We start from the raw sequence: 14,847 nt of genomic DNA on the forward strand, positions 1-14,847 counted from the left end.
AAAAAAAGAGCCCAAACAGCCTTCTTCATTTCGTCGACACTTTGTGTATTTTGCCTAATAGCCATTCCATAATAGTTCTGTATTTTGTCAATTACACTGTCAGTTAACCTTCCCTTCCCATCCAACCCTTTACCATCACTAAGTTTTTGTTTTTTGTACGAAGCTTTCAGTCGCCGAAGTCTTGTTCCCATTCGCTTCTGTACGTGTCCAATACACTCAAATTTCTGCACTACAACATCATCACCATAGGGCTTCAGTCCTTGAACATGTTTGAAACTTTTAGAATCACCGTCACCAAGGTAATTAACATATCGCACTTTATCACACGCCTCAGAACGCTGGAATATACTGGCAACACCAGCCACTTCCATTCCTCCACTACTGCCACTATAGTTAGCTTTGCAATTATTTTCATGTGTACCTTTATATTTTTGTGGACATCTACAATACTTTGATATTACTGCTACATCTAAAACTTTCCATGTATACATACTGGTGTCAGATACTACACCATGAAGAGATGTGTGTCCCCGTTTATGCCAGGTACCATCGAACGCTGCAGTCAAATCTCTGTTACCATTATTTTCCATTACTGCCTCTTCCACAGCGTTCTTCATAGATTCTATACAGACATCTTCTACTTTAGACCCTATTAATTTATTATAGGTCGTAAACTTGGTTGGGGGATTTGGAAGATTCATGATGCCACAGAAAATTGCACCTGCAGTAGCACCCTTACTAACTGAACGCAAGGAATAAACAAATCCAATGTTGTGTTCATAGATTTTGCTACCATTTTCTTCAGTTGCAGTTACTGCAACACTGTTCCAAAAGGTGGTCATGTATGAACACTTATCACATTTCAGTTGTATTTCACTAGCAAGTCCTACGTGCTTTATTATGGAGAGTTCCAGACCAACTTCACTACAATGAATACATCTTACACAGTTTGAAAAAATTCCTTTGAGAACCGACATATCAATATCAAATATTTCATTCACATCCGATTCGCCCATAAAACATTCATAGTTTTCACTCATTGAACCAAGCTTCTTCTGTGAAGTATTTTCTTTCCCACTTTGACTGCTATGGGCAGGTGTACTTGAGAGGTTAGGTTCACTCACTTGGTTATCGTCTTTATTGTTTACAGTAATAACACATACCTTTGGCTTTCCAACATTTCTCCTTTTCTTAAAAGCCTTCAGAGGATTTCTAATAACTTTACTTTTACTCATTATTATACTTCAACAAAACAGAGACTCAAGAAACAGAATTAATTACGAATATTTTCGAGATAACGACAGAGTAAATAAACATGAAACAATCGACAATCACACCAGCGATATATATTGAACCATCACAGGTTAGCCACAACACATACCTTATCTCACATCACTAAAATGTACCTGATGAACACGGACGTTAATAATAACACCATTTGACAGCAGTTTAACAGCGCCACAGTGCGTCACGTCCATGTAGAACATATTTCAAAAAAAAATTTAAAAATAGTTGTAGTCTTCGGAATTGAATAAATTATATATCTATTAAACGGTAATAGTCTGCAGATTCAGAAAACGCAAAAAAGTAAAAATTGAACTTTTCATTATTTTGAGCCTTTCCGGAGCCGCTTAACTTATCTTTGTGGTCTTTCTGCGAAATATAAGTTGGCGGCAGTAAAATTGTACTGCAGTCAGCCTCAAATGCTGGTTCTCTATATTTCCTCAGTAGCGATTCACGAAAAGAACGCCTCCTTTCCTCTAGAGACTCCCACCCGAGTTCCTGAAGCATTTCCGTAACACTCGCGTGATGATCAAACCTACCAGTAACAAATCTAGCAGCCCGCCTCTGAATTGCTTCTATGTCCTCCCTCAATCCGACCTGATAGGGATCCCAAACGCTCGAGCAGTACTCAAGAATAGGTCGTATTAGTGTTTTATAAACGGTCTCCTTTACAGAGGAACCACATCTTCCCAAAATTCTACCAATGAACCGAAGACGACTATCCACCTTCCCCACAACTGCCATTACATGCTTGTCCCACTTCATATCGCTCTGCAATGTTACGCCCAAATACGTCCTGTTGTTGCCGGCCGCTGTGACCGAGCGGTTCTAGGCGCTTCAGTCTGGAACCGCGCTCATGTTACGGACACAGGTTCGAATGCTGCCTCGGGCATGGATGTCTGTGTGATGTCCTTAGGTTAGCTAGGTTTACGTAGTTCTAAGTCTAGGGGACTGATGACCTCAGATGTTACGTCCCATAGTGCTTAGATCCATTTTGAACCACATCGTGTTGCGGCACTTCTGCGTGCTAGTGGGTGCCCTGCACTTTATTAGATAGGTGTACAATTTTTTTATTTATTTATTTATTTTTTTTTTTTTTTTTGCGCTTCAGTGTATTATCGGATTATTTTTCTCCATATGTGTGCTAGATATCACAAAGAATATCACTAAAAATGCGCCAATCGCTAAAAAAAGTTAACGCAGTATCCGTGCTTGCATTCAGTTAATGTGAAGTATCCGTTGGGTCAGACAGTGTGTGCGACGTTGCAGTGTGACGGTGACGTGGGGCTCCGAGGGCCGCGCCGGCATCAGGGTGCGCGTGCTGGAGGGCGCCTCCGAAGCCTGCCAGGCGGGCAGCAGGAAGCGCCGGCCGTGCGCCAACATGGAGTCCCTGGCCGCCTGCAACGCCTTCTGCGGCCTCGGCACGGGCGCGCACAACGTCACCGTCAACCACGTGCAGTGAGTACACCACGCGCTGCGCGGCCACCCTCACCGACCAGGAGAACACCGAAAGTGGCACAACGCGATTACCCAGGAGCTCCATCCAGTGGGAAAAGGCACAAATTAAGCGAAAACGTGTCTCGGCTTATCCGTAGATACTCGATCGTTTCTGAGAAAACTACGGTCAAAGTTTTCGAGCCTTCAAGCGAATAAACAGTTCAGCCGAACCGGTGGCACAATTTCTAGCGATCACAAGTTTCATTTTTTGTTTTCATTTATCTCCCCGTGTCTGTAGAAGATTACTACACGAATGTTTCCAATATATGTTGAAATAACATTGTCCCTTTTCCTCTATTAGTTGTTTGTCTGGTGAATTAATCAAAAAATAAATAACTGGATGAGAAAACTACTTGAAACTATTTTAATAAAATTCCTGGTGTACCTTGATTCACAATCAGTTGCAAGAGCCAGTTTTCGGTAAACTGATTCGTTATGTTTGCCGTGAAATTATTAACGACGTGTGAAGACACCAGCAATGTTAACGTCGTTTCTTTCCCTAGAAATGGCACTGTGGGAATCCTGCCTTCACACGATATTCATGGTGTCCGGAATTTCTATGTTTTCTAGGATTCTATAGTTAGTGTCGTCCAAGGGAATTCACAAAATCTTCCTCAAGAACAAAAATAAGAATAAAATATAAAACTTAAATATAAGATATGAGAATTTAAAAAGATTGTAACCTCCAAGAATATCATACACGGATGTATTATCTAATAAATATATGACATTTATTACGAGACACAGTTGTAATTTTACAATTAACGCCCTTGTATCCTTTAACTTGAAAATAAACACTCGTTTAGAAATCTTCTACCTGCATGGGCAGATAAATGAACAAAAATGAATAAAATCAATAGTCGGGTTTCGAACACGGAGCGCCAAACTGAGAGAATGCAATTTCCCATTTCGGCGCTAAAAGTCACATACAATACCTCGAAAATTTCGACGGTCGTTTTCTCAGAAACGGTCGAGTACCTACGGATAAGCCGAGACACGTGTTCGTTTATTTTGACTCCTCTTCCACTGAACAAAGTTTCTAGAAAATCAGGTTATGGCACTTGCTATATTCTCCTCGTCAGTCGGCAATAAGCAACCTCTGAATGAGGGAACTTCTCTGATTGACTGGGTATAAAAAATCATTAATATAGTTATATTACATTCATAGTTTGATCCAGTATTATTTCTCTTGTATAAGTCGTGACTTTTCCTAAGGTATTTAGCGTTTTTATATCAGACAAAGTGCAATTAGTTAATTTGAGGCGTATCCTGTAATTTACTTTTAGACATAATTTCGATGCCCTATTGGAGTGGATTATTACTTTTATGTGTAGCATTTTTGTGAAAAGAGCGTGAAACTGATCCTACTGTACCATTTTATCGCTGTATTATTCGCTTCTACGTCATTTAAAGATATTTAGGGCTGTAAGCATGTTTCTGCATATGAAAAACTGGACTACAGTTGCATTCTTGAATCAGGTAAATGGTCATATCCGTGGCGCCTCCAGACCACAGTTGAAGCGCCCACCACTAATTGGCACTGCAGCCGCCGAAAAAAACCAAGATGGTGGTTGCAGAAAATTCAGAAATGCAACATGGTGCTGCGAGAAATTCAAAAGATTAAAATGGTGTTGATGTGAAATTTAAAAAAGTGCAACATGGTGAGGGTTAGAATTTCAAAAATCCAGAATGGCATTTGTAAGAAATTTTAATACTTGCAAAATGACATTGCCGAGTAAATTTTAAAAGATGCAAAAAGGCTTTGGTAGGAAATTTAACAGTATCTAAGATGGTGGAACTGGCCAAGCTGTGCTAGCGGTCATTATAGCGCAATGTTTAAAAGTAATGGAATGGTTTGCAACATTTATCAGAATTTTCATGTCAAATACCATCCCTATCAGCTTACAGGCACACACAGAACATAACAAATGTAAGCTTCGGTTTAATTATGTAAATTGGCACCATTCAGCATACACACACACACACACACACACACAAACACACACACACACACACACAAGATGCGCATACTTGCATTCCTGAATTTTTATGAGTATTCTCTCTTACAGTATTACCAACAACAAAATCGCATAGCACCTGAAATTCTGCGTCACCAGTAAATTTCATATATCTGTACATGTTAAGCATCACTTGTGAACATTCATAGTTTAATCTCCAAACAGAACAATAGACCCTCACGTTAAATACCGGTACTTTCACATGTCGCAATGTTATTTCCACATCTAAAATGATATCACATGTGGGTGTAAAATAACATGCTAAGCAGACAGCTGACTTTTCATTTTTAGTCCTCAATGCGGCTATGTACAAAAACGCACCTGACCAAAGCCTATAACTTCTCAAAACGCACCGTGGCTAAAATATTATGATAAGCAATGAATTCTGAAATTAATTGCCATAATGCTAACTCCACGTCTAAATTATTCTATAACTGTACAAAACATTTGTAGCATACTAAGCAGCCAGTTGACATATCATCATAGGCCCAAAACAGAGTATGAACAAAAACAAACTTGAACAAACGCTATTTTAAGGGGTAAGAAGATAATAACACACACAATGTTTATGTCATGTGTTACAATCCTATATTAACGTCTAAAATATCATAGCTTTACATGAGGTTATGTAAGTCATACTAGAAAGGTCAAACTATGAACAATTGATATTTTTACAAGTTCGTCAGTAGTGCATCATTTCACCAAGTATAATATTAAGAGAAAAAAAGTACTGCATCATGTTCTATACTAGAGAAATGTAATAGATGAGGTTGACAGGGTAATACTGATTTAATTACATTTGATCTAGGACTATTCGAGGTTATGCTCAGAAAAGAACTTTCGAGGAAGGCTGCTGCATTTACTGATTGGACCTATGGTGCCAAGATTCTGTAAATCGTTTACAGTCTGCATTTACCATAGTCAGCTACAAAATAATACCAAAATCTAATCGTGATGCTCTGAATTTAAGATGTAAATACATAACAAAGACAAAGACAAACGAACTGACTAAGCAACACTTTATAGTGGAAGAAGACGTTTTCATGATGTCTTTATTGGTTTGTATCCCTTAAATTGTAGATTTTCGTACTACACAACTTGGTATCCCTTCAACTGCATATTTTGATTATATGTAAATATCGCTTCCTAAAGCTCTGAATGCAAGATGTAAACACATAATGTGGCCAAAGAAAATGATGAGCAAGCTTCCATACACACAGAGTAACGTTAAATATTTCGAATATCAGACCTTTGCAACAAAAATCTGTGATCGGTGAACAACAAATCGATCTCTGCACCACATAATATTATTCATCAAAATATGTAAGATTTCGAGTACGAAACATGCATGGTCTACTGTCATAACTTAATTTTTCTATGAGAATTTGTGAGACACAAGGGAAGCTGTGGCAAGACGAATAAGTATGCTTAGTCAGCAAGCTCTCAGACGAGGCAAGACTTTTCTAAACTTAGCAGGCACAACCGGAAGCGACGTATTGGTTAGGCTTGCTGACATCTGAGCATGAGCACTGACGCCATCTCCAAGTATGACATGTGTTCTAAGGCAAAAGGAAACAGCGCCCAACGAAGGAATTATCCGAATGGGACGGAAATGGGTAGATGTTATGTAGATGTAGAGACAAACAAATGATTACAGTTTCAGAAAAATTGAATAATTCTTTCAAGAGGAAGAGCTTCACAAACTGTGCAAGTCAGCTACGCGATGGTCCGCCTCTGGCCCTTTTGCGAGCAGTTTTTCGGCTTGGTATTGATTGACAGAGTTGTTGGGTGTCCTCCTGAGGAATATCGTGCCAAATTGTGATTGGCGCGTTAGATCGTCAAAACGCCGTGCTGGTCGGTCTTGCCCACAATGGTCAAAATTTTCTCAACTGGGGAGAGATCCGGCGACCTTGCTGACCAGGGTAGGATTATGCAAGCAAGAAGACAAGCTGGCGGGCGAGCATTATCTTACCGAAATGTAAGCCCAGGATGGCTTGCCATGAAGAGCAACATGACGGGGTATAGCATATCGTCGACGTACCGCTGTGCCACAGTTGACAACCAGAGGCGTCCTGCTGTAAAAGGAAATGGCATGCCAGACTGTCACTCGTGGCTGTCGGGCCTTACGGTGGACGACAAACACTCGTGGCTGTCGGGCCTTACGGTGGACGACAATCTTGTTGGTATCCCACCACAGTCCGGGGCATCTCCAGACACGTCTTCGGCCTGGAATCTCATTGACTGGAATATAATTGTCTTAGTGGCGTGTCCCGGTTTGAACTGAGCCCGACCAGCGAAGACGCGTCTAGCGTTTTATTATCATTATTAAATTTCTAGGCAACGCGCCCGGACAGCCACGCCCCTTAGCACAGTGTTTCCAGGATTTTGGGTGCAGCGCCAACCATGATCGATTCCGCCCACCGAATTAACGATGAGGTCCGGTGTGCTGGCGGCGATCAAGTCGTTTCCCACATCGGACTAGACAACTATCGGACAGGTACCCACGTCCAGTCTCAGTTACAGGATTCGCAAACAATATGAAACTTTTAAATTAGACGGAACGCAACAGATGAACAGATGGAGTATACACAATCCATCCTTCCTTGTGATGGCTGGGGGGTGGGGGGCGGGGGGGTGGCGACTGGAAGGTCCAGATCCAGAACAAGATGAAACACGAGTCTTGCCAGGGAAAAGAAGATAAGGTAATTAAAATCCCAGACATCTGCGTCACGTTAAACGTGGTGGCGAAGGCAAATTATATTTTGGGGAGGGGATGGAGGACAGCATAAAAAATTGCGAACCCCTCCGCCACCGCCCCAGAACCGTAACCTGGATCTTGACGTAAGACGTGATTTTCACAAAAGCACTCGTTTCTGAGCCGCGGCGGCGAGTTTTCTAGCGGTGTGCAGGAGGCGCGCGAAGGTATTGCGGGTTGCCGCGTGCCACTAATGCACGTTTAAGGAGAAACGCAAACAGCCCAGCGTTTAGATATAGACACTTCCCAGTATTTCGGAACATAATTGGTACTCACTGCAACGATTAATAAGATAACCAGTCCAATGAAATGTTACAGATTCTGTTCATAGTTCTACATGGACATTTATAGCACTATTAACTATCGATAACGTATGGCTAAGACTCGTTATAATACAGCTTGAGCAGTAAATTTTTTATCTTGTTTCTCATACAGAGAGAGAAGAGTGATATTCCACTTATTACCAGGCCCTGTCTGCAGCACCGTGTTGTACCTACCGCCGTCTTGTAACATTTCATCTCTTGTAACAACACCCCATCACCTTTTCCTGCGACACTGCATCACCTTGTCGTCTCTCCTGGTCACCATTACAGCTATTAACGCTAACTACAGCCCGTAGCACCTGTACAGCCTCAGATATTCTGTTCAGTCTACTAATATACAAAATGACAGCACGCGCCAAGTTTGAACCTGAACAACGGCTGTAGCGAGTCAGGTAGCTGCGACGAGCTGCTGCATCACTGGAAGTGCAGAGGACGAGTAATGCCTCATGACGTTCTTTGTTATTATTTCATTCCCCTCGCCCCATATGGGCGGACACTGGGTTGCCAGCAATAACAACCCATCTGTGGCAAGCAAGATTTCATACAAGATGTATCGTAGTTAATAGCTGAAACTGAGTCAGGTGAAAGCGTACAATAACAGAAGCGAAAGGTTCCAGAAACCAAGGGCCCGTAGACGAACCGTTTTGAAGATGTCTGCGAATGTGTGGTTGCAAGCTGCCACTGATTTCAGCAGTAAATATTGACCTAGTTAGTAAAAATTTATTTTAATGTAAACTTTTCGATTAAGTAGCCATCTAATTAGTCTCAGATTTCATTAACAAAGAATACTTCAGCATGTTTGATGTTCCAAATTAGTGTACACTCTTGGCTTTTAAAAGTGATGTTCAATGCGTCATCCAGGTATTTGGATGCAATACGGAACCCGGCTCTGCAGTGAGTTACGAATTCTTTCAAAAATCCACCAGATCATCTCGTAAACGTCGATAAGACAGTTCACTGCTCCATTTCTTCAAGTTTACCAAAGTGTGTGTTGTACACTTCATTTTTGAGACAGTCCCAGACAGAAAAATCGAGATGGGCGACCTATCCACCTTGGGCAATACTGGAGCGTTACATGTCTTCTTACGTCAGCAGCAAAATGTGCCGTGCTCTATCATGCACGTACCGCACTCCCCACGTTACGCAAGAGGTGTGCGTGAAATATGACCCCAATGAAAATTTTACAAAAGTTCACTTTTTGACGGGCCTGCTTGCAGTGCGTGTTAGTTTTCTGTTGAAGCTAGTGGGATGGGTGGACCTCTGGGCACATTTCGTAGCCGGGTAGGAGGAGGTGATCAAAATTTCGTTCGGACAGGGTATTTCTTATTGACGGTGTGATATAACAGTTCAGACATCTCCTGTCTTCTGCAATGAGCCTACATAAAAACTTATATTTATAACAGAAAAGAAATTTACTGACTCCTTTCTTAGTGACAGCGTAGAGCAGTATGGCGTACCAGAACCGTGTACTTTAGGTTAACCACCACACGTAGCTGCGGTAAAACGTTGTCTTGTATTCATACAAAAAATACTGGGTGCACACAGACGCAAATGTTTAGGGAATTACTGAAAAACGATGCTCATCAGCAGGTAGCCAACAAAAGCGTAATTTAGCAGGGGCTTAACAGGAAACAAGGGAAAGGATAATGCTGGAAGGATGTCAATGATGAGGCGGGCACACCTCATGTGGTAGTGCTTCCTATATGTTATCGCGGTTCCGACGAAATCCAGCGGTGACGATCGGGAAGGAGTAAGAGCGACTAAGCAAGTGCCTTCTTTGATAACGAGACGTTGGCGGTTTTCTTTAATGTCGCTCCACAAATACGTCTCGCACCACCTGATTGTGGTTACCAGTCGATGTCGGGGTGCCAAAGCACCTTCCGTAGTTGGCAAGTCGCAGCCAAATAGTGCAGCAAACAGTGGATGCACCCTGGGTTACATGTCCCTGGCATAAGTCTGCTGGAAAACGTTATATTCTTATCAGAAGATGAAAACAAATAGCAAAATAACTTAGACGTGATGACTGTTTGGCGATAAAAGTAGGAGTTGACTCTAAATGAGGAAAAATATGAGGTCATCCACATGAGTATTAAAAGGAATCCGTTATATTTAAGTTACACGATAAATCAAGAAAATCTAAGGGTTGTCAGTTCAACTAAACACCTAGGAATTACAATTACGAACCGTTTAAACTGGGACGACCACATAGATAACGTTGTGGTGATGGCAAACCAAGGACTGCGTTTTATTCGAAAAATATGCAACAGCTCTAGTAAAGGGATTGCCTGCACAACACCTCTGCTAGAGTATTGCAGTGTGATATGGGATGCTTACCAGACACGGTTCGCGAAGGTCATCGAAAAAGTCCAAAGAAGGGCAGCTTCCCGAAGTAGGGGAGAGAGTGTCACTGATAAGATAAGCGAGGTGGGGTGGCAACCATTGAAACAAAGGCGTTTTTTGGCTACGGGGGGATCTTTTCACGAAATTTTAGTTACGACTTTCTCCCCCTAATGCGAAAATATGTTATTGACTCCAACCTACATAGGGGAAAACAATCATTATAATAAAATAAGAGACATCAGAGCTCGCACGGAAACATCTAAGTATTCATTTTCCTCATACGCTGTCCGAGAGTGGAATGGTAGAGAAATGGGCTGAAGGTGGTTCGTGAACCCTCTCCCAGACACTTAAGTGTGAATTGCAGGGTAGTCATGTAGATGTGACAGCCCAAATTGTAGCCCCTTTTCTCGTTCCAAGAATTTAAAAGCAGCTGTCTCATGCTTATTTGAAGAATTATTGGTAAATAAACATGCAATCAATGTCGCACTCAGTGGGACGAAAGGAGAAGCATTAATTAGTGAATTCAATACTTTTTGAGGCAATTTAAAATAATAGTGTTAAATTTTCTCATTAAAATTTGGCAGACGAAGAATAAGCCATTTTTATTTAATAATTAGCATAATATCGCCGAAAATGAAACTCACGTTGTTTCCATATTTCTGGATTTCCAGATGATTTCCGACTCTATTTCTCTGAAGCAGGTTCTAGACAACTGCGTGCCTGTGAAGAATAGTCTCAGCTGTGCGCCTGCGTTCATGATTCCCTGACAGAAACTAACAGTTTGTAGTAGTTGACGGGAAGTCATCTAAAGAAAGAGAAGTTGTAACTGAGGCCCCTCAAGGAAATTCTACAGGCCCTCTGCTGGTCTTTATTTACATAAAAGATTTAGGACACAACCTGTTTGCAGGTGATTCTGTCGTCTACCGTGTAGTAAAGTCATTATATAATCACAATAAATTATAAAATGATTTAGGCAAGACATCTGCCTGTGACGGAGAGCGTAAATTGACACTGAATAATGAAATGTGAGATAATCCACGTGAGTAATAAAAAATTCCGTTAAATTTCGTTTATACGATAAATTACATAAGGTTAAACGTTGTTGATTCAACTAAAATACCTCCGGATTGCGATTACGAACTACTTAAATTGGACCCATCATATGGGAAATGTTGTGGAGATGCCGAACCAAAGAATGCGTTTTACTGGCAGAACTCTCGGAAGATGCAAAAAATCTGATAAAGAGGCTGCCTGCATTACGCTTGTCCGGCCACTTCTGGAGTACTATTGCACAGTATGCGATCCCTGCCATTAGGATTGACAGAGGACATCGAAAACGTTCAAATTAGGGCAGCTTGTTTTGTATACTAACTAAGTAGGTGACATAGTGACATGCATACGATAATGGCTATCAATAAAATAAAGGCTTTTTGTTGTAGCGAGATGGTTCCACGAATAAATGTGAACAGCAGCCGTAGACAGGAAGGAATCCGTCATACACAATCCATTTATTCCAGCACGTGACAATTTCCAGCTAGTCTGGAAGTATTTCTAATGACAGGATGCACTGTGATGAAAAAATATCGTGACGAAAAAATAGTCTGTACTGTACACAGTTCAGGATTACCACTACTTGCTCTATTTTTCGAGAATGGAACCCTATCAGTGGTACACACTTATTGTACTATTTTGCAAAAAAAAAATGTTTCCTAGTAGCGAACAGTGTTTCACATCCACTTAATTAGTAAACATCACTTACGTCGTGCATACAAATGCATAAAGCTGTAACTATTTAATTTAAATTTCGAACTAGCAACTGAACTGTCCACCGATTAAAAGAACCAGGCGTCTGTAGTAGGTTGCAAGTATGTAGCTGTACTTGTACAGTACATAACATGCGCTACAGTTAAATGTCTTAATGAATATTGTGGTATCATCCAGTCTTCTCTTTCCAGTTCTATAAAGCAACACACTGTGGTAAGCAATTCACTGAAATGCAAGAAGATACGACGTGAAATATTTGCTACGTATTATCTACCATTTGTCCTCAACCAAAGATTTTATGAGTGAGACTTATGCAGCATTTCCACGATATCGTCTATTACTCAAGTTAATTGATTCAGAGCAAGCCTATCGCTTAGTCAATTTCCTCTTCTTACAGTACATTACTCGCATGTTACGTAATGTTACAGCTTCTCTTCAGATTGTGAATAAATGCCGGCTATTTCAGACCAAAGAAATAACTGAAGCCTTAGCTAACGATGCAACTTTCGTTCTCTTCTGCGATGATGGAAAACAAATATTTTATACCCTATTATGTCTTAATTTTCTTTCAAAAAAATTTTACCACGAAGTACTCCTTTCGATATTAGTTATCTACTAGAGTAAATACCCATTATTTTAAATATCGTCTGACTTTTTCATTTGAAATTCTGCTCAGATAATATCATAAGCTAATTCATTGTATGTCGGAAGTTTAACTCTTTTGTTCGCTTAACTAGCAGCAAACAAAAAATATCTTACTCTAAATATCTTTTCCTTTGCGAACTCTTTTAAACTTTTCATTTACTTTAATTTAATGTCTTATAATTCACTTTTTTCATTCCTCTGGGATTAAAATAGTATGGTTTGGAGATAATTTCACTTTCCTTATACGCACCGTAGCGTTCTCATACCAAAGAAGTCGACGATAGTCGACGAATGTCATAAAAAATCTGTCCCACAGTGAAGCGATTTCACGTTCGCAAAAATACGAGTAAAAACGAAAAACCCTACGTGCCACCACCACTTTAGTACCTGAAGCTACACAATCAGAGCGAAATTTAAGCCTCTTCAGCAGTTAGCAAATTGCGACCCACTGCCTTTACCTAAGTGAATGGTCACTTGCCACTTAGGCAGACGAAAGTAATGATAATGCAGTAACGTACCTGTATAAATGGTTCCTGTTTATAATTAAGCGGGAAGATATGGACAGTTTACAGGTTATCAATAGTGTACAATCAATAAATAGTTATATTCCGAAATTATCTAGTGGCAGTTCAGTGTCAAATATCACAAATTGAGTAACTGTTACTCAAAGCACGATAACAGTCCACTTCTTCATACCAACAACACTCTCCTCTCAGTATGTGTAACTCTTACAAATCACAATTCTATCAGAGAGTACTACCCACTGTAGCACTCAACTAATTCTTAGCATGCAGCACCGAAAAACTGGCTAGACTTTACGGAACAGTCTAGGTCAGTATGTGACCTCAAATTCAGTTACAGTAAATACTTGATCTCTATGCAGTTTCCACAATAAAATACTTCCACCTCCAATAAAATCTTAAAGCCTTCTCTTTACCATTACATAGCCAGATTTGCCTCAGCAGTAATTCATTGATTCACGGTGGGAAACAGTAGACAGTATTTCACTGGCGGAACTCACACAGCTAAACAGCCGGCCGTTGTGGCCGAAAGGTTCTAGGCGCTTCAGACCAGAACCGCGCTGCTGCTACGGTCGCAGGTTCGAATCCTGCCTCGGGCATGGATGTGTGTGACGTCCTTAGGTTAGTTAGGTTCAAAAATGGTTCAAATGGCTCTGAGCACTATGGGACTCAACTGCTGTGGTCATCAGTCCCCTAGACTTAAAACTATTTAAACCTAACTAACCTAAGGACATCACACACACCCATGCCCGAGGCAGGATTCGAACCTGCGACCGTAGCAGCAGCGCGGCTCCGGACTGGAGCGCCTAGAACCGCACGGCCACCACGGCCGGAGTTAGGTTTAAGTAGTTGTAAGTTCTGATGAGCTCTGATGTTAAGTCCCATAGTGCTCAGAGCCATTTTTGAACAGCTAAACAAAACAACCATCTCGAGCCAGTAATTGCTTTGACCTGTAACTTGTCAAACACTGCGATTACTGCGAGTACAACAACTCCGCTGTGACTATCAGCACTGCAGCTTACTGTAACTTTCAGCACGTCGCATACTGTTCCAGTGTTGACTGCTCAACACGATTTCTCCACGATAAGTGCTCTCTGAAACCGACCACAAGATCAACGTTAAACCATTTTGGAATCATTTACACAGACCAACGTAAAGAGTTATCATTTTAACAAGTAAGTAATTATTTCAGAAGGCCGTTTCTTCTTCTTGTGGGCGGCTGCGACTATCGTAGCATCTTCGCCGCTCGAATTGCTGCTGCTGTGCGCCACCGATGTAATTATTCTCTTTGTCGCTCGAGGCGTGAACAAACGATTTTGCTTCTGCATCGGCATTCTGCAACTTACTGAATACAGACACATGTACACTGAGGTGACAAGGTCATACGATAGCGATGTGCACATACACACAGTACCGCATACACAAGGTGTAAAAGGGCGCTGCATTGGGGGAACAGTCATTTGCACTCACGTAATTCATGTGAAAAGATTTCCGACGTGACCACAGCCGCACGACAGGAATTAAGAGACTTTGAACGTGGAAAGGTAGTTGGAGCTAGATGCATCGAGCATCCATTTTGGATATCGTTCGGGAATTCAGTATATTGAGATCCACAGTCTCAAGAGTGTACCGGGAATACCGCATTTCTGACATTACTTCTCACCAGGTACAACGCAGTGGTCGACGGCCTTCTCATAACG

General features: G+C 41.2%; 1 protein-coding gene across 1 annotated transcript in view; it reads left to right on the forward strand.

Annotated features, from left to right (window-relative positions):
- The window catches only part of LOC124594187 (proto-oncogene tyrosine-protein kinase receptor Ret-like), a 140,596-nt gene that overhangs the window by 6,585 nt on the left and 119,164 nt on the right, over positions 1-14,847 (forward strand). Inside the window, exon 2 of the mRNA XM_047132543.1 lies at positions 2,554-2,742. Within this exon, the coding sequence (XP_046988499.1) occupies positions 2,554-2,742 (189 nt within the window). The remainder of the gene's footprint in view (positions 1-2,553; positions 2,743-14,847) is intronic.

The sequence above is a fragment of the Schistocerca americana genome, chromosome 2, assembly GCF_021461395.2.
Source record: "Schistocerca americana isolate TAMUIC-IGC-003095 chromosome 2, iqSchAmer2.1, whole genome shotgun sequence".
NCBI lineage: Eukaryota > Metazoa > Arthropoda > Insecta > Orthoptera > Acrididae > Schistocerca > Schistocerca americana.